Raw genomic sequence first — 26,235 nt, 5'->3', positions numbered from 1 at the left:
ACTCGACTTTCGTCTACTGTCGGTTGCCCTCGCCTTACCACTCAAACGAGCCCAATGTTTATCACCTACGCATTGGAAGACAACCCCTCTGACATCGTCATGACGTAGTATTTAGTGAATTATGGAGGAAGTTCGGAAACGTCAACATGTGCAAATTGAAGGGAAAACCTCGGATAAAAGCTCAGTATCCAAGAATGACAGTAAAGGGATGACGAGCGGGAGGTCAGCCGTGTTCCTGAAGCTTTTCGCTGCCGGATTTTACGGCCTGAGCTCGTTTTTAATCGTAGTTGTGAACAAAAGCGTCCTCACCAGTTACAGGTATGCTTACAGTAGTCTATGCATGGGCAGTTGGTTGGACTTTGGACACTAATGGCAGTGCTAAAAAACAGAGTGGGGTTGTTTGCTTACTCGGTCTCGGGGGTACCAACATCAATGTAGTTGAATGTTGTGTGGCATAAAGCTGTTTTACACATGCAGTCAAAAGTTTGGACACACCTCATTCCAAGTTTTTTTATTTTTTTTTTATTTTCTACATTGTAGAAAATAGCGAAGACAACAAAACTATGAAATAACACATGGAATCATGTAGTAACCAAAAAAGTGTTAAAACGAATCAACTTTTATTTTATATTTGAGATTCTTCATAATAGCCACCTTGATGACAGCTTTGCACACTCTTGGCATTCTCTCAACCAGCTTCATGAGGTGGAATACATTTCAATTAACAGGGGTGCCTTGTTAAAAGTTTAATTTGTGGAATTTCTTTCCTTCTTAATGCATTTGAGCCAATCAGTTGTGTTGTGACGAGGTATGGGTGGTATATTTGGTGAAAGACCAAGTCAATATTATGCCAAGAACAGCTCAAATAAGCAAAGAGAAACAACAGTCCATCATTACTTTAAGACATGAAGGTCAGTCAATCTGGAACATTTCAAGGACTTTGAAAGTTTCTTCAAGTGCAGTCGCAAAAAAACATAAAGCACTATGATGAAACTGGCTCTCATGAGGACACAGGAAAGGAAGCCCCAGAGTTATCTTTGCTGCACAAGATAAGTTCAGTAGAGTTACCAGCCTCAGAAATTGCAGCCCAAATAAATTCTTCAGAGTTCAAGTAACAGACACATCTCAACATCAACTGTTCAGAGGAGACTGTGTGAATCAGGCCTTCATGGTAGAATTGCTGCAAAGAAACCACTACTAAAGGACACAAATAAGAGGACTTGCTTGGGCCAAGAAACACGAGCAATGGACATTAGACCGGTGGAAATCTGTCCTTTGGGCTGATGAGTCTGGTTCATTGGTTAGATTTTTGGTTCCAACCGCCATGTCTTTGTGAGACCCAGAGTAGGTGAACGGATCGCCGCATGTTTGGTTCCCACCATAAAACATGGAGGAGGAGTTGTGATGGTGCACTGTCTGTGATTTATTTAGAATTCACGGCACACTTAACCAGCATGGCTACCACAGAATTCTGCAGCGATACGCCATCCCATCTGGTTTTCACTTAGTGGGACTATCATTTGTTTTTCAACAGGACAATGACCCAGCACACCTCCAGGCTGTGTAACGGCTATTTGTCCAAGAAAAAGAGTGATGGAGTGCTGCAGCAGATGGCCTGGCCTCCAGAATCACCCGACCTCAACCCAATGACGATGGTTTGGAATGAGTTGGACCGCAGAATGAAGGAAAAGCGGCCAACAAGTGCTCATCATATTTGGGAACTCCAAGATGGTTGGAAAAACATTCCAGGTGAAGCTGGTTGAGAGAATGCCAATAGTGTGCAAAACTGTCATCAAGGCAAAGGGTGGCTACTTTGAAGAATTTCAAATATAAATATATTTTAACACTTTTTTTTTTAGGTTACTACATGATTCAATGTGTTATTTCATAGTTTTGTTGTCTTCACTATTATTCTACAATGTAGAAAACAGTACAAATAAATAAAAACCCTTGAATGAGTAGGTGTCCAAACTTTTGACTGGTACTTTACTTTCACAGTATTAAACATTATCGAAAGATTTTTGCTGACCACAGATTTATGTAGAGAAACACTGACTGCTTTGAATGTCAAACTTGTCATTGTGATTATTATTTTACCCTGAATAAAATAGCTGTAATGTTTTATTGCCAAAGAACTGCCTTTATGGTACTATTAGTCTATGGGAATTTCCTTTGATACTGGCCATAATAGTTATGATAGGAGCCTACTTTGTCATACTGTATGCATTTGCTGAAGTCACATTTTAATAATTTTTGTTTGCAGATTCCCCTCATCAACATGTGTTGGGATCGGTCAAGTAAGTATGCGCTTCATGAGTTACATCAATTGAGTTGTATATAAAAGGTTTATTACATAAAAAATTTTTTTCCAGATGCTGGCCACAGTACTAGTACTAGGAGCTGCAAAGTCAATAGGTGTCATCACGTTTCCAGGTTTGGACAGGAGCATCCCAAACAAGGTGATACGACGATTCCTTTCTATATCAGCAGCATACTATTACAATCTATTGTACATTTTGTTGCTTACATTTCCAGATGCACCATATAACCCATCATTCAAGCTGAAGGGAGCTCAATATTACAGTTTAAATGGCCCTTCCGTTGCTTTGACTTACATACAACCTAATGTCCAAAACAGTCATTGGTGAAAATGTCAAGTGGGCGGGACATAGCCCCAAGCTGTATTTTGTTTTCTTCACCATAGACCCTCTCAGAAGTAGATAAACAATGGCTTCTCTCGGGAGTAGATTGTACACAGAGTCTTGCATCAGACAATGGAAACCGTGTGCCTGTTTCAACATGATGAACTACTGTGTCTACAGTAGACTTTTATTCTGTCTTTGCAGATGTTTCCCCTACCGCTTCTGTATGTTGGGAATCAGGTATCAGGACTTCTAGGAACCAAGCGACTCAAGTATGACGTCTTTCTTCTTCATTGACCCTGATATGGAATATTCACCATTTATGCTTCATATCATAGAAATAAAGAGTGATTCCTCACTAAATCAGGACAAAGAAGGCCATGATTTAGGGGCTTTTTGCTAAATGTAACCCATAGAATAGTCCTTTGTATGCCTCCCTAGTGGCGCAGTGGTCTAAGGCACTGCATCGCAGTGGTAGTTATGCCACTAGAGATTCTGGGTTTGGGTCCAGGCTGCGACCGGGAGACCCATGGGGCGGCGCACAATTGGCCCAGCGTCGTCCAGGTTATGGGAGGGTTTGGCCGGCAGAGCTGTCCTTGTCCCATCGGGCACTAGCGACTCCTGTGGCGGGACACGCGCAGTGCACGCTGACTCGGTCGCCAGGTGTACGGTGTTTCCTCCAACACATTGGTGTGGCTGGCTTCCGGGTTGAGTGGGCATTGTGTCAAGAAGCAGTGCGGCTTGGTTGGGTTGTTTTTTTGGAGGGCTTTCGAGCTTCGCCTCTCCCGAGTCCATACGGGAGTTGCAGCGATGGGACAAGACTGTAACTACCAATTGGATACCACGAAATTGGGGAGAAAAGAGGTAAAACAAATTTGAAAAAACTTAAATTGTCCTTTGTAGGAAAGATTGTTGACGTTTGTATCTAAAAGCATAATTGAGAAGTAATAAATACTGTATGCCGAATTTCATTAATAACATTTTGTCCTTATCCAGGCCTCCTTTAAGACTCCATAATGTTTAATTTGTAGATGCTACAAAGCAGAAATTGGTTCATATGAAGCTTTACCAATTGCTCTGTGGTATGAGTAGTTTTTTGATTTCAATAGCATTTGGGTTTTTTTGTACATTAATTTATGAATATTAAAAAATAAACATGAATATTTCAAAAATACATTTTGGATTTGGCATATTTTTCAATATATTGCTGAACAGAATATACTCTATGGGAATATCAAAGCTCCAGAGTGGGATCTCAGCGAGTTTTATTGTTATGGCCCATTTTATACACAGAAATTGGCAAAGTAGGCAATCACCGCTCTCCTTTGACTTGTATCATTGCACATCCTGCTAATCACCAGCAGCGGGTGAACTTTTTGAATCCATTTTCAAATTAACAACAAATAACAAATTGGATTATAACTCTGAAAGTAGCGCTGGAATTTTGATATGCCATATTACAGAGCAGGTGTCAATGTTTGCTTTGTAGCACCTACACACTTAAAGGAGGCCTAGGTAAGACCAAAATGTCATAAATATACCAACGTAGATCAATTATTTCTGAATTATGCCGTTAGATACAATTGTCAAATATATCAACAGTACTTCCCCCGATGGACCATTCTATGGATTTAATTTAGTGAAAATCTTAATCGTGGTATTTTTAATGTTGGTCCTGGTTTCATGAGGAATCGCTCATAAAGAACACAGTGGTATGATTGTCTGTATCCTTTATCCTCTTCCAGTTTACCCATGTTTACAGTTTTAAGAAGATTCTCTATTTTGTTAACCATGTTGGCCGAGGGAATCCTACTGAAGTAAGTTCTCTTCAAATATTAGAAAACAATATTAGACATTTCAAAATAAGATTGCATTAGATTTTTTTTCATTGGGTGAATAACATGTTTCATTCCCCACAGAAAGACATTCTCTGGGCCTATCAAGGCAACCGTGTTTGCCATGATCTTTGGAGCCTTTGTAGCTGCGAGGTAAGAATTTGACTTGCTTGCTCTTAGGGTGCCGAGGCCAGATTGCTTTAAGCGCGTGTCTCAACCCGGCAGGTTCAGTTTACCATTGCAAAGTCTCTAGTATGTAGTTAAACTGTTGAAAAGGGAATTGTCCCCATTTAGTGTGGAAATGCATGGAAGGAATGAAGAAAAAAAAAAACATCTCTCATTTGGTAAAAATCTGTTACAGCACGGATTTGGCCTTTGATCTTCAAGGCTATGTTTTCATAATGCTCAACAACGTTCTGACTGCAGCCAATGGGGCCTATGTGAAGCAGAAACTTGACTCCAAGGTCAGTGGCCAACAGTTTTTTGTTGTTGTTGTGAATACTTGACTTGTTCCTCTGTATTAGTATTAGAGCATAATAAAAGATGGGGAGAGGCCACCCCACTGTATATTTACAGTACAGGTACTCATGTTTTATGTTGTGTGCACCCGATTGAGACACTTCATGACTTCTGTACAGTATGTCTATAAACAATGTGGTCCGGTGTGTCCACACACACATTGATATAACAACAGACTTGGACAACCCATTCCGTGTCAATTTGATACCCTCAGTCCCTTTGGGTCTCTCCATTGAAGTATTGCCATTGTGTGTTGTGTTAATGTTTTTTTTCCCACTTGTATGTATGTGTTCATAGGAGCTTGGCAAATATGGGCTGCTCTATTACAACGCTTTATTTATGATCATCCCTACCGTGGCATATGCACATTTTGCCGGGGATCTACAAATGGTAAGAGGCTGTTGTTTGTGTGCGTTGCATACCATGTTTGTGTGTAACTTATGTGCTGTGAAAAAACATCTACTGGCTATTGTTGTTACCCTTTTAACTGACCCCATGTTTGTGGTGTTTCTCCTGTTTCTATCCAAGGCATTGGAGTTTGAAGGGTGGTCGGACATGCTGTTTTTGTTCCAGTTTGTGCTTTCCTGTGTTATGGGGTGAGGATATTGATATTTTCATAAAATTTGGAAAGTATTCAGAACCCTTGACTTTTTCCACATTTTGTTACATTACAGCCTTGTTTAAAAATGGCTGAAATAGTTTTTTCCTTCAATGTACATACAATACCCCATAATAACAAAGCAAAAACAGGTTTTTAGCCATTTTTGCAAATGTAAAAAAAAAAAGTTACAAAAATATCACATCACAGCATTCAGACCCTTTACTTTCTTGAGGCCCCTTTGGCAGGAATTATGGCCTTGAGTCTTCTTGGGTATAATGCTAAAAGCTTGGCACACCTGTATTTGGGGGGTTTCTCCCATTCTCCTCTGTAGATCCTCTCAAGCTCTGTCTGGTTGGATGGGGAGCGTCGCTGCACAGCTGTTTTCAGATCTCTCCAGTGATGTTCGATTGGGTTCAAGTCTGGGCTCTTGCTGGACCACTCCAGGACATTCCGAGACTTGTCCTGAAACCACTCCTGCGTTGTCTTGGCTGTGTGTTTAGGGTTGTTGTCCTGTTGGAAGGTGAACCTTCGCCGCAGTTAGAGGTCCTGAGCGCTCTGGAGCAGGTTTTCATCAAGGATCTCGCTGTACTTTGCTCTGTTCATCTTTCCTTCAATCCTTACTAGTCTCCCAGTCCCTGCCTCTGAAAAACATCCCCACAGCATAATGCTGCAACCCCCATGCTTCACCATAGGGGTGGTGCCAGGTTTCCTCCAGACGTGACGCTTGGCTTTCAGGCCAAAGAGTTTGATCTTGGCTTCATCAGACCAGAGAATCATGTTTCTCATGGTCTGAAAGTCCTTTAGGTGCCTTTTGGCAAACTCCAAGCGGGCTGTCGTGCCTTTTTACTGAGGAGTAGTTTCCGTCTGGGCACTCTACCATCAAGGCCTGATTGGTGGAGTGCTACAGAGATGGTTGTCCTTCTGGAAGGTTCTCCCATCTCCACAGAGGAACTCTAGAGCTCTGTCAGAGTGACCATCGGGTTCTTGGTCACCTCCCTGACCAAGGCCATTCTCCCCTGATTGCTCAGTTTGGCCGGGTGGCCAGCTATAGGAAGAGTCTTGGTGGTTCCAAACTTATTTCATGTAAGAATGATGGAGGCCACTGTGTTCTTGGGGGACCTTCAATGCTGCAGAAATGTTTTGATACCCTTCCCCCAGATCTGTGCCTTGACACCATCCTGTCACAGAGCTCTACAGACAGTTCCTTTGACCTCATGGCTTGGTTTTTGCTCTGACATGGACTGTCAACTGGGGGACCTTATATAGACAGGTGTGTGTGACTTTCCAAATAATGTCCAATCAATTGACTGTACCACATTGACGCCAATCAAGTTGTAGAAACATATCAAGGAAGATCAATGGAAACAGGATGCACCTGAGCTCAATTTCGAGTCTCATAGCAAAGGGTCTGAATACTTATGTAAATAAGGTATTTCTGTTTTTTAATACATTTCCAAAAAACTGTTTTTCGCTTTGTCATTATGGGGCATTGTGTGTCGCTTGAGAATAAGGCTGTAACGTAACAGCATGTGGAGAAAGTCAACGGGTCTGAGTACTTTCCGAATGCACTGTATACCTGGTATAAGATTTCACTGCGATAATGGTCTGGGACGAGTGATTCATTGTACAATAGTTTTAATATTGTGCATTGTATTCTTGTTATAAGAATAATTGTTGGACAATTCGGTAGTCAGAGTTTTTTTTTTTAGAAGCCTCACAACATTTTCAACCGCAATTAGTGTCAACATTGCTTCAGAATGAAATAGGTCATGTTTAACAAAGCTCATTATTATATACGGATTATTAATTCATAGCGTCTTTTGTTCTCTGTTTTGGCAGCTTTGTTTTAATGTACTCCATTGTGCTTTGCACTCAGCATAACTCTGCATTGACCACCACCATAGTGGGCTGTATTAAAGTAAGCCATCACTGTTGTTTTCTTTATCACTACAACACTACACTTACAGCATTTACATAGTTCTACACTGTCGTGACTAAAGTATTGAACTGCTGTTTTACTTCTTTCCACAGAATATTTTAGTCACTTATCTTGGTATGGTCTTTGGCGGAGACTATATTTTCACCTGGGTCAACTTCATTGGATTAAACATCAGGTAAATTAACGTTCTTTGTTCGGCTTAATTCTGAAAGTACGGACCTTCTCTTTTCTACTTCCGACTCTTGCTACTGACCGGTCTCATATACTGAAGTGTGATGTTTTTTTTTCCTTATGTCATTGACTGAAGAGATGCCATGAGAGTTTAATTTGAGCATCCTTCTCTTTGTCTCCCTAGCATTGCTGGCAGTCTGGTGTACTCCTACATCACATTCACTGATGAACAATCAAGTAAGCAAAGTGAAAAGATATGGACTTGGTATTGTTGTTCATTTTTGACAGATGTTAAGTTACTGTTATGTAAAGTATGTTCGATTTAAAAACAGCTTTTCAACTTTCCCATTGGCTGATACTTGGCATAGCAAAAAGGCCTGTGCTTGAAATCCTAGATTTGGTCCATAGTTAATGCTATTCTATTTATATGGCCATAGTAATATTCATAATTTCACTTTATGGACATTTCTGAAACGTTTCCTTGTCATTTCAACAGAAAAACCTTAATGGGGGTGCCACTGGAAGGTTGGAGCTGGACTTTGTAAGACGTGTGTCGAACATTTATTTGGCCACTATTTCAACATATTCTTAATCATCATCAGCAAGACTGAATCAGTGTTATTGAAGATTTGTGCCTAATCAAGTAAATGCAGTAACTATGGCTGGAATTCAATAAGACACACAGTACTGTAAATGTTTTTTCCTCTTGAGCCAACATCTATAGTGTTTAGCATGAATGCTTTCTCCACAAACCTCTGGGAAATTGCATTTTGTCGGTTCTGCAATGTGCCTCTGATTCTCGAACCTGTTTATTCAAAAATGTTTTTGTGAACCTAATTTCTAAGCAAAGCGCTTTTCCTTTTTTTACTATGTTCAACATTGTAAGGTCCAACATTTTAAACCTCATGTTGGTTACATGCATATTTGAAATATTGCTAGGTTTAATTTCCTGTCACACTGATGAAAAATGTATGAAAACTCCCCCACATAATTCAAATCAATTTATCATTAAAGTGCCTATTTTGCAGTTAGGCCACAGTAAAATCATGAAATAACAGGTCACCCGTCTGAATACATTTATTAAATATAGCCACCGTTGTCACAGCCAGGCTTGGTATACACTTCACTTTAATTCATGTTGTCAGGAAAACATATCAAGAATTTTGTTTTACCATTTGTGAATGTAGACCAAAGGCTACTTACTGTAACAAAATAAAGTTAAAACAATGTCTTGTTATTAAGAAGCCTCCACTGGAACTAAATGGAGGTCCTTCACATTTGAAGATTACAGTCAAGAGCTTGCTTAGAGGCCATCATGAAACTTTGCAGGTAATGGCAGGTGAGAAGAAACATTACTGGTACCAGTCTCCGGTTTCAAAATGCATCACTGCACATCTCTCATTAACATGGAGTCATTGTCAAACATCATCTTGCTGCAAAAAATGTCCAAATGCACCAGGTGAAAAAAAATGGGCCTGGGAAATAAGAATGACTACTTTAGAACAGCTCTGCTCGGAGCAACAAGGAGAGACCATAAAACAGAGAGATTAGACAGTTATCAAAAAGTATAATTGTACAACATCAAATCTATACAAACTTTACACGTGTACTTACTGTCTAAAATCAAAAAACAAAACATGAAAGCCTAAGAAAATAAAAATATAGCGTTCAAACTGATGCATTCCACAGGACATCACTGATGTCAGACGCTTTACACAAACAAACCTCGGGACAGACACTCCCATTGGTTCATTTCTTGCAATTAAAAAATATCCATGGTTACGGCATATGGGGGATCAAGTTTCAAATAAGCAATGATGTCATTCAGCAGTGTTGCGTTAACCACTCAATATCAACAAAAAGAAAATAAAGGATGAAAGTGCAACAGTGTGCCTGCAACAGCGCCAATCTGCCTGCTTATCTATTGCCCTGTCGAAGACCTAGAACCCTCTATATAGAACCCCTTCGATTTCCTGGTTTCAAATGGTTAGGACAGCAAATACCCATCAATCATAATACATTTCTTTTTAAAAAATATAAATATATTTCACGTAAAAAAATATCACAGCTGATTTTTATTCTAATACAAATAGGAAAAAAGCATTGAGCGTACAAATTTGAGATCGGTCTCTCCAAAAAAGGGAATAAGGAGAATGAGTAGAAGAATCAGTATGAAGTATTATGTGGTGGAAGTAATAGTAGGTAGGAGTTCAGGAACTGTGGTACTTTGGATGTGTGGAGCGTTGGAGGTTTTGCTGGATGGGGGACGAGGCAGGGCTGTATGTTGTGCCCCGTTACAATCAGGCCGCTGCCCTCCCTCCGTTTGCTGGTGTGGCCCAGCTGGGTTTGGTTGGTACAGGTCGTATTCATTAGCCACTAAACGGACGAAAACAGATGGAAGGAAACAGGGATGGACTACCTGAACTTGTCCAATAAGAAATGTTAGTTTTTGTTTTCTAAATGTTTTGCTTCCGTGTGCACTAATTAATACGACCATGGTTTTTAAAGGTTTGGTTCTGTGCCCTTTGACCTCTGAGAAGGGGTCGTCATCAGTCCTCCTGCTGGAGTGTCGTCGATGTTCTGGAGGGTTCCGGCTCCCCCTGTTCCAGTGACTCCGCCTCCGTCCTGCACCTCTTGGCCGGCCTGTCATAGAGGAGCGCGTCTTCATCGTAGTGACCGTCGGCACGGTGGGGCTCCAGGGAGCCGTTCCTGTTGTGGCTGGGTACGACGGCCGCCGCCTCGCAGTCGTTGGAGTCATTGTCCGAGGCGGTGGGAGCAGGGAAAGCGTCCAGACAGGGGTGGTTGTCAGTGGGCCTGTTGGACTGGGCAGGTTCTGCTTTGACTTCATTCGCCACCGTGGACGATTGAGAACCTTCTCCAGAGCCAGAGTTTTGACTCACTACACCTATTGGAGGAAAGATAAGAGTGAGCTGCAGACGTCATGAATTATATAGGGTCTTCACAAGAATTCACATATGTTCTCAGTCATTTTAACAGCATTTCATGTTCCCTGAGTATATTTCTCCCTTACCGTTGTGGCTGCTGCTGCCGTCCTCCCTCTCAGAGTGGCTGGTGCTACTGTTTGAGGTGGTGGGAGGGGGCGAGGCCGCCCGGCTGGAAGTGACACTCTCCGTCTCATCTAGCAGCCGGTCCATGTAGTCCCTGAGACACATGGGGTAGACGACCAACCACACAGTCAGCATCAACTACAGCCTACCAGCATAGCACATATCAGCTCAGCATTATAGTGTTAAAAGGATATTTGATTAATACCCCTAGAACAGTGTCAACAGTAGGTATGGTTCACAAAACAAAGGTTATCACACATTTTGAATATGTATTAGTGACATGGAACATCCATTCATGACAAGTTACATTTAATTGAATATGGGTCTTTCTCTAAACTAGGGTACCAGTGAGGATTTCACACCCCTTAACTTATTCCACATTTTGTCATCACTGGCCTAAACACAATACCCCATGTCAAAGTAGAATTATGTTTTTTGAAATTTTTACAAATAAAAAATAAGCTGAAATGTCTTGAGTCAATAAGTACTCAACCCCTTTGTTGTGGCAAGCCTAAATAAGTTCAAGGGTAAAAATGAGCATCAACATGATTTTTGAATGACTACCCCAGACATACAGATAATGAATTGTAATGTCCCTCTGTAGAGCAGTGAATTTCAAACAGATTCCACCACAAAAACCAGGGAGGTTTTCCAATGCCTCGCTAAGAAGGGCAACTATTGGTAGATGGGTAAAGATGGGAAAAAAAGCAGACAATGAATATCCCTTCGAGCATGGTTAAGTTTTCAATTACACTTTGGGTGGTGTATCAATACACCGAGTCACTACAAAGATACAGGCTTTCTTCCTAACTATGTTGCCAGGGAGGAAGGAAACTGCTCAGGGATTTCACCATGAGGCCAATGGTGACTTTGAAACAGTTAAAGTTTAATTGCTGTGATATACTAACCTAAAATAACAGAATGAAAAGAAGGAAGCCTGTACAGCCTTAAATCAACTCTGGACCTTGAAGCCAGTTCCACTGCATTTTTTCATTGTTGAAAAAGTGCTGAATACACCTGCTTTACAGAATACAAATATTCCAAACCATGCATCCTGTTCGCGACAAGGCACTAAAGTAATACTGCAAAAAAATGTGCCAAAGCATTTCATTTTTTGTCCTGAATACAAAGTGTTATATTTGGGAAAAATCCAATTACACACATTACTGAGTACCACTCTCCATATTTTCAAGCATAGTGGTGGCAGCATCATGTTATGGTTATGCTTGTAATCATTAAGGACTGGGAGTTTTTCAGGATAAAAAAAGAAATGGAGCTAAGCACAGGCAAAATCCTAGAGGAAAACCTGGTTCAGTCTGCTTTCCACCAGACACTGGGAGATTAATTCATCTTTCAGTAGGACAATAACCTAAAACACAAGGCCAAATCTACACTGGAGTTGCTTACCAAGAAGACAGTGAACGTTCTTGAGTGACAGAGTTACAGCTTTGACTTCAGTCTACTTGAAAATCTATGGCAAGACCTGAAAATTGTAGTCTAGCAATGATCAACAACCAATTTGACGGAGCATGTACAATTTTGAAAAGAATAAGTGGGCAAATGTTGAACAAACTAGGTGTGCAAAGCTCTTAACAAGAGACTTACAGCTGTAATCACTGCCAAAGGTGCTTCTACTAAGCATTGACTCAGGGGTGTGAAAATGAGATCTGTATTTCATTTTCAAGACATTTGCAAAAATTCCTAAAAACATGTTTTCACTTTGTCATTATGGGGTACTTTGTGTAGATGTGAGAAAATCTATTTTGAGTTCAGGCTGTAACAACATGCACTGTAAAGGGGAAACATCTATATTAAACACAATTCACAAATTCATTTAAAACCAAAATCGTGTGACAAAACAGTTTTCTGTCCTTGCATTTATGGCAGTATAAGTTATTGTTATATAATATATTAAGCATCAATCGGTTAAATTAGACATTGAACTTAAACACTGTAAGAACCCTGGACCTAGTTGTCGGACAGCTTTTTGTATAGCATCTCAGAAATACAGTGTAACTACGTAACGTTTCGTGTCTCATGTTACGGGGTGAACATTTCTGAATGACAGTCAAGTGACGAACAGCTGTTGTGATAGCGCACGCAAAATGCAACAACACAGCCCAAGTGCTGGAAAAAAAGGTGTTCGCAAGGAATGTCAAGAATATTCGTCTCATTTGTTACCTCGGTGAAGACCGTGGCGCCTGGATACACGTTGGATCTAATATCCCTAGCAAATTGATGTTCATCTGTTGTAGTCTGCTTGATTTACAACCGGGTCTCGTTGGATTTAACAGAGAAAGTATGAAGGTAATGAGGTCATCTTTTCCTTTTTTGTTTTTGTGCCTCGGATTGGACACCCGAGTCTCCTGGGCGCAATTGTGTAGGATAGACTATTGCGCAACACCCAACGCCATTCCTATAAATGATTCTGGATATAATGACAAATGACAGCCTAGTAGTGGCCTACTTCACAATATGATCTGGTAATTAAATAACACGACAAATAAATGTTGGACTCCATGTTACACCTGCAATTTTAAACAATACAAGTCGCTTGAAGTAGTCTACTTGAATTCAGAAATGCAAGTACTGGAATAGGCCTACCTTGAAAATCAGACATTTCCTCAATTTCGTGCTTGAAAAGTCATAAAGTATAAGTTCTCATGCTCCCTTATAATTAATTATCTGTGATTTCATTTTTGATCCGTCTGTGGACGCTTTCATTTGTTTCCCGCCGAGTTCCTTGAAACGTTTCGCACTACTCCGTTGGGTTAAAAGCATGTAAGGTTATAATTAGGACGACAACATCTAATGCTGGCTTCAACTTCGCTTTCCATACAGATCCTTCTATTACAAAAGGTTGCTAGGTTTTTGGTCGCTTTCTCATTATAAAAACAGCGAAAGTGAGATTAATGCTGCCGCTATTCATGGTTTATTATGTGTGCCTGCGTCGGCCACATAGGCTACAGGAAGATCGCCACGCATGCATCCAATCTATTTAGTCAGGCAAGTCCATATTATTCTCACATATTTTAGAATGTAATAATCATTTGAATATCAATGCCTAAAAAAATCCATTATTCTTAAAGTGGAAATGGCCTTTTTGAGGGGGGGGGGGGGGTCCTCTATTAGTCACTATATGTACAATTGTATAACATTGAGGTCCTTAATTACAATTAAGTGATTTAAGTCCCTGAAAGTCATTGAGTTTGACCTGCCAATGTCTGTATGAACCCTGCTTAAAGGCTGTATAGTCCTAGGCCTATGTTGGAAAGGTGGAGTTATGGGCTAATTCGCACATATTCCTCTAAATTCATGTGGAACTGCATACAAATATTTTTTTCATTTTGTTTCAACCCGTTTTAAAATGTTGATCCTAATGTCACACATTGGCCCCATTATTTATAGAAAGACCCATATACTCTCTTCGTTATATGTTTAAATACATCTCAAATCCGGTAAGTAAAAATCTATAATATATTGAATTGTATAACATAACAGATTTGTTGACTAATCAAATATATTTAAAACATTTGTGAAAGCATTTGAAAAGTACTCGGTCTGGTGAAAATACTTACGTGACACCGGGGTGAAGGTTGTATTTCCTTTTCCCCAGCCTGGTTTGCTGTGCAAAGAAATCATAACGCTCAGACTTCTTCCACATGTAATAAAAGGCCACACATTCTCCTACTGACCTAGTTCTCACCTGAAAAATGTAACATCAGCAGACAACGAGATAGCCATTATTACCATCGCCTTTCAGAGTTGGACTCAATTCAATTTCAACTCCCCAGTCAAGTCTATGATGGATGAGTCAAAATGCAATTTGTGAATTGAAAAAAAAGAAGAAAAAAAACATATGAAAAAGTACGAGTAGCTTTTCAATTCATAAACTGATTTTCGATTCCTCACGAAAGTTGAATGAGGTTCAAATGGAATTGACCCCAACCCTGATTGCTTTAAAAAACACATATGCAACTCTCAAATCAACATGAAGATTAGTATTATTCTTAATGTCAATATACTTTTCAATCAAATACTGTAGCAAATATAATAGGATATCTCTAAGATAAACATAGTTTACCTTGTTGGCTTGTATGGAATTAAAGTCTTTCCCATAAGCTTTTAGTCCTTGCTCAAAATATCGACACTCTTCTTCTGTCCACACAGACAGCTCTTCTGTGACAGAGGGAAAGAGTTAACATCATGACAACTGCCGCGTTCAAATAAAATATCATAAAAAAACATGAAAATGTTACAGGTCCCAGGCGTAGGATGTTATGAACAAGACAAGTAACCCAAGGAAAGACTTTATCATCAAAATACTTCAATAAGCCATACATGCCTGGTGAGATAATTACGAGAAAATATGCCAGATATTTGACTGAAATCAAGAGAAAGTTCAAATAATTTCACTGCTGGTCTTACCTCTAGCTGCCTTCACATTAAACTTCAGTCTTCTTAAAGCTTCCTCTGTGTCAAATTCACACCTGACCAACTCATAAAGCGCCTGTGGAAAGACAACATTGTAAAGAAGACGGTTACAGACAATAGTGCATACTGAAGTCTTTATGGTAATGGTGCTTGTTTAGTACAGTTGAAGTCGGAAGTTTACATACGCCAAATACATTTAAAAACTCAGTTTTTCACAATTCCATACATTTAATGCTAGTAACAATTCCCTGTTTTAGATCAGTTAGGATCACCACTTTATTTTAAGAATGTGAAATGTCAGAATAATAGGAGAGAGAATGATTTATTTCAGCTTTTATTTCTTTCATCACATTCCCAGTGGGTCAGATTAGTATTTGGTAGCATTGCATTTAAATTGTTTAACTTGGGATAAACGTTTTGGCTAGCCTTCCACAAGCTTCCCAAAAATAAGTTGGGTGAATTTTGGCCCATTCCTCCTGACAGAGCTGGTGTAACAGTCAGATTTGTAGGCCTCCTTGCTCGCACACACTTTTTCCATTCTGCCAGCACATTTTCTATAGGATTGAGGTCAGGGCTTTGTGATGGCCACTCCAATACCTTGACTTTGTTGTCCTTAAGTCATTTTGCCACAACTTTGGAAGTATGCTTGGGGTCATTGTCCATCTGGAAGACCTAATTGCGACCAAGCTTTAACTTCCTGACTGATGTCTTGAGATGTTGCTTCAATATATCCACATCATTTTCCTTCCTCATCATGATGCCATCTATTTTGTGAAGTGCACCAGTCCCTCCGGCAGCAAAGCACCCCCACAACATGATGCCACGCCCATGCTTGATGGTTGGGATGGTGTTCTTCGGCTTGCAAGCCTCCCCCTTTTCCTCCAAACATAATGGTCATTATGGCTGAACAGTTCTATTTGTGTTTCATCAGACCAGAGGACATTTCTCCAAAAAGTACGAGCTTTGTCCCCATGTGCAGTTGCAAACCGTAGTCTGGCTTTTTTATGGCGGTTTTGGAGCAGTGGCTTCTTCCTTGCCGAGAGGCCTTTCAGGTTATGTCAATACAGAACTCGTTTTACGGTGGATATAGAAACTTTTGCACTTATTTCCTCCATCATCTTCACAAGGTCCTTTGTTGTTGTTCTGGGATTGATGGCACTTTTCGCACCAAAGAACATTCATCTCTAGGACACAGAGCACATCTCCTTCCTGAGCGGAATGACGGCTGTGTGGACCCATGGTGTTTATACATGTGTACTATTATTTGTACAGATGAACGTGGTACCTTCAGGCATTTGGAAATTGCTCCCAAGGATGAACCAGGCTTGTTGAGGTCTACAATTTTATTTTCTGAGGTCTTGGCTGATTTCTTTTGATCATGATGTCACGCAAAGAGGCACTGAGTTTGAAGTTAGGCCTTGAAATTCATCCACAGGTACACCTCCAATTGACTCAAATTATGTCAATTAGCCTACCAGAAGCATCTAAAGCCATGGCATTGCTTTCTGGAATTTTCCAAGCTGTTTAAAAGGCACAGCCAACTTAGTTTATGTAAACTTCTGACCCACTGGAATTGTGATACAGTGAATTATAAGTTAAATAATCTGTCTGTAAACAATTGTTGGAAAAATGACTTGTGTCATGCACAAATTAGATGTCCTAAACGACTTGCCAAAACTATAGTTTGTTAACAAGAAATGTGTGGAGTGGTTGAAAAAATTGTTTTAATGACTCCAACTTCAGTGTATGTAAACGTCCGACTTCAACTGTAGGTGGCATAAAGTTTTGGAACAGTGAAATGTGAAGGCTTAAACTTTTCCAATAAACAAAGTTTTCCACTGCGAATCGTTTTTCTTTGGTGTGCCAGTCGGCTCGACTGTGGTGGTCTTCATACCTGCTCATTGTCTTTGATATGGGATCCCTCAGGGATGGCATCCACTCCCTTCTCCTCTCCTGTTCGTTTTGACGCCTCCGTCAAAAACTCCACAACCTTGCCCTCGGGAAGGAACTCAGGGTCCCATAAAAGCTGGTCATCATTTTCATATACTGGCACGAGTGAACAAAAGAGAGAGGGGGAGAAAGAGAGAAGGGAAAAAAAAGACATTTGACTTCCCATTTACCTCTGTGATTGGAAGATATTTCACTTGAACTTAATCAGTGCATTGTAATTGCAAACATAACGCCTTACCTTTCTCATTGTCTTTATATTTACAAAGGCCAGAGGGCGTTTCAGCCTGATACATGGAACCAACCATGATTTCCTGTCCAGGTCAAACAAACATTGTTTAGTTTCACGAATCAAAAGTGTGCTTCAAATTAATCAAATGTCTTTAAGGTTAGAACTACCATAACTAACGAATGATTAAACAATAACAAAAAACAATATATTTACCTTTTTCCAATCATCAGAAGGGACATAATCTTCGTCTTCTGATTCTTCCTCTGCATCATTATCTGAAACAAGATTTGGCATTTTGACTATTTTTCACTAGCTAGGTTTCCATCCGAATTGGCGACAGAATTTCACGCGAATATTCTAAAATCCGCATAAACACTGCGCCTTTTCCCACCAAATGTATTTGTTGCAGATAAAATGTTGATCCTACATGTCCTTTACTCACATAAAAAGGTTGGACGGAAACCTGGTTACTGAGACATATTAGTTCTCATTTTGAACCACTGGGTTAAAACACATAGAACAAGATCTCACAAACTATCCAACACAAGAATAAAAAAAAAAAAAAACGTTGCTCGAGACGGAAGTAACGGTGCGTACTTTCAAAGTACTTGAGCTTCTGTGATCCACGTATCAGCTCTGCCGTGCAGTGGGATTTGATGGAGCGCGTGTGACCCTCGTTGGACAACTGGTTCTCGTTCCCCAGTCCCGAAGAGATCTTCACCCTCTCGGTCTGAACACACACACACACATCACGGAGTTACACACAGATTAGTCACCACTGGTGCATTACAGTCAAAAACGCCCCTGTGAAACAGCAAAATTGCCATTCATTCATAGAAACATTGGAATCAGCATCAAAGCTGCCTAGATGCATCTGTTATATAATAATATATGCCATTTAGCAGTCATGCGTGCATGTTTTAAGTATGATCAGCATTTTAAATACTATAAGCAGATTTGTAACTATACTGAACAGAAATATAAACGCATTTCAAAGATTTTACTGACTTACAGTTCATATCACGAAATCAGTCATTTGAAATAAATTCACATGGCCCCAATCTATGGATTTTATGACTGGGAATACAGATATGCATCTGTTGGTCACATATACCTTAAAAAAAGATAGTGTGAATCAGAAAACCAGTCAGTATTTGGTGACCACCATTTGCCTCATGCAGCATGACACATGTCCTTTGCATAGAGTTGATCAGGCTGTTGATTGTGGCCTGTGGAGTGTTGTCTCACTCTTCAATAGCTGTACAAAGTTGCTGGATATTGGTGGGAACTGGAACACGCTGTCGTACACGTCAATCCAGAGCATCCCAAACATGCTTAACGGGTGACATATCTGGCGAGTACACAGGCCATGGAAGAACTGGGACATTTTCAGCTACTTGGAATTGTGTACAGACTCTTACGACATGGGTCCATGCATTATCATGCTGAAACATGAGATGGTGGCGACCGATGAATGGCACGACAATGGGCCTCAGAATCTCGTACCAGTAACTCTGCGCATTAAAATTTCCATTGATTAAATGCAATTGTGTTTGTTGTCCGTAGCTTATGTCTGCCCATACCATAACCCCACCACCACCACTCTGTTCACAACGTTGAGGCCGGTTGGACGTACTGCCAAATTCTCTAAAATGATGTTGCAGGTGGCCTATGGTTGTGAAATTAACATTCAATGCTCTGGCAACAGGTCTGGTGGACATTCCTGCAGTCAGCATGCCAATTACACACTCCCTCAAAACATGAGACATCTGTGGCATTGTATTGTGACAAAACCGCATATTTTAATGTCGCCTTTTATTGTCCTGAGCACAAGGTGAACCTGTGTAATGATCATGCTGTTTAATCAGCTTCTTGATGTGCTCCCCGTCAGGTCGATGGATTATCTTGGCAAAAGAAAACTGCTCACTAAAAAAGTATTAAACAAATTGTGCACAACATTTTTTGTGCATATGGAAAATGTCTGGGATCTTTTATTTCAGCCAATGAAACATGGGACTAACATACCTTGCGTTTATATTTTTGTTCAGTGTCGTATACATTTCTGACTAAGTATGTAAACTTTGTTGGCTACAGAATATGTAGTATTGATTTATAACATTCAAATTAGTGCAATAAGGTGTAAACAAGCATTCCTTCTTTATGAGTATGTTGATTGCTTTCCCTGTTATTTCAGGAAATTTATGGCACCCACCTTACTCCTCTTCAGCTCACCAGTGCTTCTGCTGCTTTCATCATTGTCCAGCTCCTCTTCCTCCTCCTCTTCTTCATCATCCTCTAACTCGTCATCCTCTAGGTCTTCCTCATCTTCTTCCTCTCCATCTGCAGGTGAACCCCCGCCGTATCCGTACATACTCAACAACTCATGAATGGGCATCTCTCCCTCCTATGGCACAAATGGAACAACAAAAACAACTTTTGTTGCACATACAGACTAGCTAGCTTCACATTATCAATATGTGAGTGTTGCCTTCTGACATAAATCACTGGTATAACGTTACAATAATAGGGGTCAAATAGTCTATATCTACAGTGCCTTGCGAAAGTATTCGGCCCCTTTGAACTTTGCGACCTTTTGCCACATTTCAGGCTTCAAACATAAAGATATAAAACTGTATTTTTTTGTGAAGAATCAACAACAAGTGGGACACAATCATGAAGTGGAACGACATTTATTGGATATTTCAAACTTTTTTAACAAATCAAAGACTGAAAAATTGGGCGTGCAAAATTATTCAGCCCCTTTACTTTCAGTGCAGCAAACTCTCTCCAGAAGTTCAGTGAGGATCTCTGAATGATCCAATGTTGACCTAAATGACTAATGATGATAAATACAATCCACCTGTGTGTATTCAAGTCTCCGTATAAATGCACTTGCACTGTGATAGTCTCAGAGGTCCGTTAAAAGCGCAGAGAGCATCATGAAGAACAAGGAACACACCAGGCAGGTCCGAGATACTGTTGTGAAGAAGTTTAAAGCCGGATTTGGATACAAAAAGATTTCCCAAGCTTTAAACATCCCAAGGAGCACTGTGCAAGCGATAATATTGAAATGGAAGGAGTATCAGACCACTGCAAATCTACCAAGACCTGGCCGTCCCTCTAAACTTTCAGCTCATACAAGGAGAAGACTGATCAGAGATGCAGCCAAGAGGCCCATGATCACTCTGGATGAACTGCAGAGATCTACAGCTGAGGTGGGAGACTCTGTCCATAGGACAACAATCAGTCGTATATTGCACAAATCTGGCCTTTATGGAAGAGTGGCAAGAAGAAAGCCATTTCTTAAAGATATCCATAAAAAGTGTCGTTTAAAGTTTGCCACAAGCCACCTGGGAGACACACCCAACATGTGGAAGAAGGTGCTCTGGTCAGATGAAACCAAAATTGAACTTTTTGGCAACAATGCAAAACGTTATGTTTGGCGTAAAAGCAACACAGCTGAACACACCATCCCCACTGTCAAACATGGTGGTGGCAGCATCATGGTTTGGGCCTGCTTTTCTTCAGCAGGGACAGGGAAGATGGTTAAAATTGATGGGAAGATGGATGGAGCCAAATACAGGACCATTCTGGAAGAAAACCTGATGGAGTCTGCAAAAGACCTGATACTGGGACGGAGATTTGTCTTCCAACAAGACAATGATCCAAAACATAAAGCAAAATCTACAATGGAATGGTTCAAAAATAAACATATCCAGGTGTTAGAATGGCCAAGTCAAAGTCCAGACCTGAATCCAATCGAGAATCTGTGGAAAGAACTGAAAACTGCTGTTCACAAATGCTCTCCATCCAACCTCACTGAGCTCGAGCTGTTTTGCAAGGAGGAATGGGAAAAAATGTCAGTCTCTCGATGTGCAAAACTGATAGACATACCCAAACCGACTTACAGCTGTAATCGCAGCAAAAGGTGGCGCTACAAAGTATTAACTTAAGGGGGCTGAATAATTTTGCACGCCCAATTTTTCAGTTTTTGATTTGTTAAAAAAGTTTGAAATATCCAATAAATGTCGTTCCACTTCATGATTGTGTCCCACTTGTTGTTGATTCTTCACAAAAAAATACAGTTTTATATATTTATGTTTGAAGCCTGAAATGTGGCAAAAGGTCGCAAAGTTCAAGGGGGCCGAATACTTTCGCAAGGCACTGTATAACTAAAATGTTACTGTTCCCAGGGTTGTATTTATTAGAGCATTCACTGTAGCAAAACGTTCTGCACGTAAAACAAAAACAAGTGTTTCTTATTGGACAAGTTTGGGTAGTCCCTCCCTGTTTCAGTCCATCTACTTCCGATCAGTGCCTAATGAATAGGACCCTGGATAACTTTCAAACCACAAGAAGAAAATACGTTGAGACGCACCCGTGCTAGGTCATCAATCTCATTGCTGAAGTTGGTCTCTCCCTCGAGCATCTCCTCCTCTTCCAGTGTGCGTTCGTCATCAAAGTCGTGAACGAGCATATCTGCTGAAGGATCAAACTCATAGTCGTCTGCTGAACCTCCTAAGAAAAAAACACACCGGGAAACTGAGGAGATACTTGATAAAGTGCTACATGATTTATAACAAACAATATTATGACATAAGCTAGGTTTCCATCCAACTGGTGACAGATTTTCAGGCAAATATTTTAAAAGTCGCATAAATAAAATATGCACATTTTCCCACCAGTGGTGCGTTTCCACCAAACGGACATTCTGCAGAAAAAAATCTGATAAATGTATATTTTCATATACTGAATAAAAATCTGAAGTTCAATGCTTTTCCATCGCATTTTCACCTCCACCGATAGTTTAGCCACGAACTGTTGCGGTAAATAGCAAATGTGCTTACTCTGGTCTTGGCATGTGCGCTCTAGGCAACAGCTCGCCGATACAGTGCTGGTAGGCTAGTCTACATTTTTATATTTTTTTTATTTAACCAGGTAGGCAAGTTGAGAACAAGTTCTCATTTACAATTGCGACCTGGCCAAGATAAAGAAAAGCAGTTCAACACATACAACGACACAGAGTTACACATGGAGTAAAACAAACATACAGTCAATAATACAGTATAAACAAGTCTATATACGATGTGAGCAAATGAGGTGAGGTGAGGTGAGATAAGGGCGGTAAAGACAAAAAAAAGGCCATGGTGGCAAAGTAAATACAATATAGCAAGTAAAACACTGGAATGGTAGATTTGCAGTGGAAGAATGTGCAAAGTAGAAATAAAAATAATGGGGTGCAAAGGAGCAAAATAAATAAATAAATAAAATACAGTAGGGAAAGAGGTAGTTGTTTGGGCTAAATGATAGGTGGGCTATGTACAGGTGCAGTAATCTGTGAGCTGCTCTGACAGTTGGTGCTTAAAGCTAGTGAGGGAGATAAGTGTTTCCAGTTTAAGAGATTTTTGTAGTTCGTTCGAGTCATTGGCAGCAGAGAACTCGAAGGAGAGGCAGCCAAAGAAATAATTGGTTTTGGGGGTGACCAGAGAGATATACCTGCTGGAGCGCGTCCTACAGGTGGGTGATGCTATGGTGACCAGCAAGCTGAGATAAGGGGGGACTTTACCTAGCAGGGTCTTGTAGATGACATGGAGCCAGTGGGTTTGGCGACGAGTATGAAGCAAGGGCCAGCCAACGAGAGCGTACAGGTCGCAATGGTGGGTAGTATATGGGGCTTTGGTGACAAAACGGATTGCACTGTGATAGACTGCATCCAATTTGTTGAGTAGGGTATTGGAGGCTATTTTGTAAATGACATCGCCGAAGTCGAGGATTGGTAGGATGGTCAGATGTCAGATACATGAGATTGTTATGGCTAAGAGCGAGAATATTTTCCATTATCAAACGGCAGTCAAGCATCGATCATGTCAACAGAATAAGACCCTCGATATTTATTGGAAAGGAGCATCAAGCTCATCACCTTGCACTTTCACCAGCCTGAGAAGTTCATAACTTATTTCATCTGTAGCCTAAAAACTGTATTGTTTCTTTCCCGATTCGTAGTGGGAGGACCACACACCATATCATCGTTTGACTCCAAGGTTCCACCACCTATTCTCGCAAAATACATTTTACGGACACAAAAAGATCCCAACATGTCGAATGAACAAATGATCTGTCAGTATTTATTAAAATTGTACAGAAACTTCCTGTTTCTATCAGGGGTTCCTAAACTGCATCAATCAGGCCCCTCTTCCAGCATTGGGGAACATCTCTCACCACCTCCGTACGCCACATCTATTTCTTTGGGCACAAGCACTGTTCATGACACAAACCGCAGGACCTTCCAGAGGGTGGTGTGGTCTGCCCAACGCATTACCGGGGGCACACTGCCTGCCTTCCAGGACGCCTACAGCACCGGACATCACAGCAAGGCCAAAAAGATTATCAATAACATCAACCACCTGAGCCACAGCCTGTTCACCCCACTCTCACCCAGAAGGCCATGACAGGTGCATCAAAGCTGGGACTGAAAAACAGCTTCTATCGCAAGGCCATCAGACTGTTAAATAGCAGTCTGATGGCCTTCCACCTGGTTACTCAACCCTGCACCTTAGAGGCTGCTGCCCTATGTACATAGACATGGAATCACTGGCCACTCTAAAAACAGAACATTAGTCACTTTAATAATGTTTACATGCTGCTTTACTCATTTCATATGTATATACTGTATTCTTGTCAATGACACGCCGACATTGCTCACCCAAATATTTATATATTTCTTAATTCCATTTTTTTGTTGCTTTTAGATGTGTGTATTGTTGTGAATTGTTAGATACTACTGCACTGTTGGGAGCTAGGAACACAAGCATTTCGCAACACCCACGATAACATCTGCTAAATATGTGTATGTGACCAATAAAACAAATGGAAGCTGTTCACACCCCTATTGTTGGCAGCCCCTCGTGCGTCCCACAGTTTGGGACCCACTGATCCATCACTGCTGTCATGATTATTATTTATATGGTATGACTTTACTCGCATAAAAACAGTGGATCAAAATGTTTTTAGCGTGGTGTGTTGAGCACAATTTTACTTCGAATCAAATGTATTTATAAAGCCCTTCTTACATCAGCTGATATCTCAAAGTGCTGTACAGAAACCCAGCCTAAAACCCCAAACAGCAATCAATGCAGGTGTAGAAGCACGCATGTTAATGATTTAATAAGGGATTAAAATGAACATATCAATGAGCATACACCTTTCTCTCAGTTGTAAATACAACAATATTTACCTGGGCTCGTACTCCCAACGGAGGGCTAAAACACAAAACAAAATTAATCACAACCAGAAACAGATACACATTACGGTTGATGCCAAAACATGTAGCTGTAACTTTGCTATACGGTTCAGAGATACTGTCAGTGAATTATGCTGTTTTCTGGATGAGGTCAAGATCGTCTCCAGGCAACCTAGGCCTGAACAAAAACATGAATATGAACTACCTACAATACAGAAAACTGATCATCAGTCTGGGTAGTGGATGGAAGTGGAAGACAAACTAAAAGCGCGCCTGAAACTTATGCCTGGCTCCTTGTTGGCCAACGCCAAGGTAGAATAGACATTACTGTAGCTAACGTTAGCTGGTTCTAGCACGGAGAGAACTCTGATCAGGCCATAATTGAAACAAGCCATATCATCAATTTCAGGAGATGGCTAAAGTCGTTTTTGATAAACAAGTGGGTTATCTCACAATGTAGACACTTAGGTATGAATGATTAGCTAACTAACGTTAGCTATTTGCTAGCCTCTGCCTCAGCTAACTTTAGCTAGCTAAGTTAGTTATTCAAATAGTTAGCCACCTAGCTTCGTTTTCGATATGCAGAATACCACCAGGTCAAAAAAAAAATACAATAGCACTCTAAATATTAAATTCTATATTTTCGAGTGGGTAACGTTAACGCTAGCAGTCTGCCAACTATAGCTAGATAGCTTAGCATAGCTACGAAGCTAGCCAGCATCGCTAAACTGAAGTTTGAAAAATACAACTTATGGAAACGCGACAAGTTTAACATTTAAAAATGTACATCTCTTCTCCGTATTTTTAGGACATATTTTTTGCTTCTCATTTGGGAAGTGCACACGCCAGAATCAACTCTATAAATAAAAATAAATTAAAACATTTTTATTATCCCGGATATTTATTGGAGTTTCCTTCCTACCTCCGCCATGTTTGAAATCCTTTAGGGTTACATTGGGGGTCAGCAATTTCCCGGATTGACTTGCCCCGCCCATACACATATTTTCCCTACAACTCGGTCATGGCTAGAAAAGGTACAGCGTTTGTCAAATTGTTGTCCAAAGTTATTTTGGGGGGCATTTTAGCTCAGCCTAATCCTCTTCCTATCCTAACCTGCTTCGTTAATTATAATAACCTGCTACGAAAATCTGACGAAAAGTGTAACCTATCTAATCAAAACCCTACAACTCAGAGTGCTATATCAGAGGAAGAGGACTCCCTCCAGCAGGTGCCGTTTTTTCGCCCACCAAGCAAGGAGTTTCTGTATGGAGGTCAATGAGTTTCGAATTTGGCCAGCATTAATGTCTTATTTGCTCTGTTACGTTTATTTTATCACTATAAGTTCCATAATGCTTAAGTTTTTATGAGTGTACTGATATAAGTAGAACACGTGACATCCCGGCAACTTTGAGAAAAAACACTATATCAGAGTTGTCTCAAGATGGCTATGCATATTCATGAAATTAGGCTGATAGCGTAGCATCTCTTTCAAATATTGCAAAAAAGATTACAATAAAGGATCATCAACGAGGGGTTATGTATTATATGGGCGACAGGTAGCCTAGTGGCTACCGTACCTTGTCAGCATATCCATTATCTTTGGCTAT

The 26,235-nt window shown here is 40.4% G+C and overlaps 2 protein-coding genes across 8 annotated transcripts; one reads left to right on the top strand and one right to left on the bottom strand.

Annotated features, from left to right (window-relative positions):
• Positions 1-80: 80 nt before the first annotated feature.
• LOC110530027 (UDP-N-acetylglucosamine/UDP-glucose/GDP-mannose transporter) lies at positions 81-8,767 on the top strand. 2 transcript variants are annotated; one of them, XM_021612797.2, is made up of 13 exons: positions 81-318; positions 2,264-2,297; positions 2,373-2,459; positions 2,847-2,914; positions 4,388-4,459; positions 4,562-4,630; positions 4,839-4,941; positions 5,294-5,386; positions 5,525-5,592; positions 7,437-7,515; positions 7,629-7,711; positions 7,892-7,944; positions 8,204-8,767. In XM_021612797.2, exons 1-13 carry the CDS (start codon positions 122-124, stop codon positions 8,212-8,214), a joined length of 1,017 nt encoding a protein of 338 aa, XP_021468472.2. In that variant the 5' UTR covers positions 81-121; the 3' UTR covers positions 8,215-8,767. The 2 variants fall into 2 exon arrangements, with proteins under 2 accessions (XP_021468472.2, XP_036841481.1); XM_036985586.1 differs by having other exon boundaries at positions 5,297-5,386; positions 8,204-8,734.
• A 6-nt stretch (positions 8,768-8,773) lies between these two features.
• mier1b (mesoderm induction early response 1b, transcriptional regulator) lies at positions 8,774-25,680 on the bottom strand. Of its 6 annotated transcripts, none has more exons than XM_021612792.2 (13): positions 25,551-25,680; positions 24,623-24,647; positions 21,767-21,906; positions 19,601-19,792; positions 17,986-18,118; positions 17,602-17,663; positions 17,398-17,470; positions 17,104-17,255; positions 15,204-15,285; positions 14,860-14,954; positions 14,354-14,481; positions 10,739-10,869; positions 8,774-10,612 (listed from the first exon to the last, which is right to left on the bottom strand). In XM_021612792.2, exons 1-13 carry the CDS (start codon positions 25,557-25,559, stop codon positions 10,257-10,259), a joined length of 1,578 nt encoding a protein of 525 aa, XP_021468467.2. In that variant the 5' UTR covers positions 25,560-25,680; the 3' UTR covers positions 8,774-10,256. The 6 variants fall into 6 exon arrangements, with proteins under 6 accessions (XP_021468467.2, XP_021468469.2, XP_036841480.1 ...); XM_021612794.2 differs by lacking the exon at positions 25,551-25,680 and adding an exon at positions 25,191-25,544; XM_036985585.1 differs by lacking the exon at positions 25,551-25,680 and adding an exon at positions 25,416-25,538 and having other exon boundaries at positions 14,354-14,400; positions 14,860-14,951.
• Positions 25,681-26,235: the final 555 nt, after the last annotated feature.

Source organism: Oncorhynchus mykiss, chromosome 8 (genome assembly GCF_013265735.2).
Source record: "Oncorhynchus mykiss isolate Arlee chromosome 8, USDA_OmykA_1.1, whole genome shotgun sequence".
Lineage (NCBI taxonomy): Eukaryota > Metazoa > Chordata > Actinopteri > Salmoniformes > Salmonidae > Oncorhynchus > Oncorhynchus mykiss.
Note: the sequence above shows the minus strand (reverse complement) of the source record. Positions and strands in the feature narration are given on the sequence as shown.

Bases quoted from the DNA above. Each gene is read 5' to 3' on its own strand.
- mier1b (XM_036985582.1), bottom strand. From the start codon at position 25,457: ATGAGAAGCAAAAAATATGTCCTAAAAATACGGAGAAGAGAT. The intron at 15,286-17,103 runs GTATGAAGACCA...GTCTTTCCACAG, and splicing joins ATATCAAAGACAATGAGCAG to GCGCTTTATGAGTTGGTCAG. The intron at 14,482-14,859 runs GTAAACTATGTT...TACATTTTTCAG, and splicing joins ATTCCATACAAGCCAACAAG to GTGAGAACTAGGTCAGTAGG.
- LOC110530027 (XM_021612797.2), top strand. From the start codon at position 122: ATGGAGGAAGTTCGGAAACGTCAACATGTGCAAATTGAAGGGAAAACC. The intron at 2,460-2,846 runs GTGATACGACGA...CTGTCTTTGCAG, and splicing joins ACAGGAGCATCCCAAACAAG to ATGTTTCCCCTACCGCTTCT. The intron at 5,593-7,436 runs GTGAGGATATTG...CTGTTTTGGCAG, and splicing joins GTGCTTTCCTGTGTTATGGG to CTTTGTTTTAATGTACTCCA.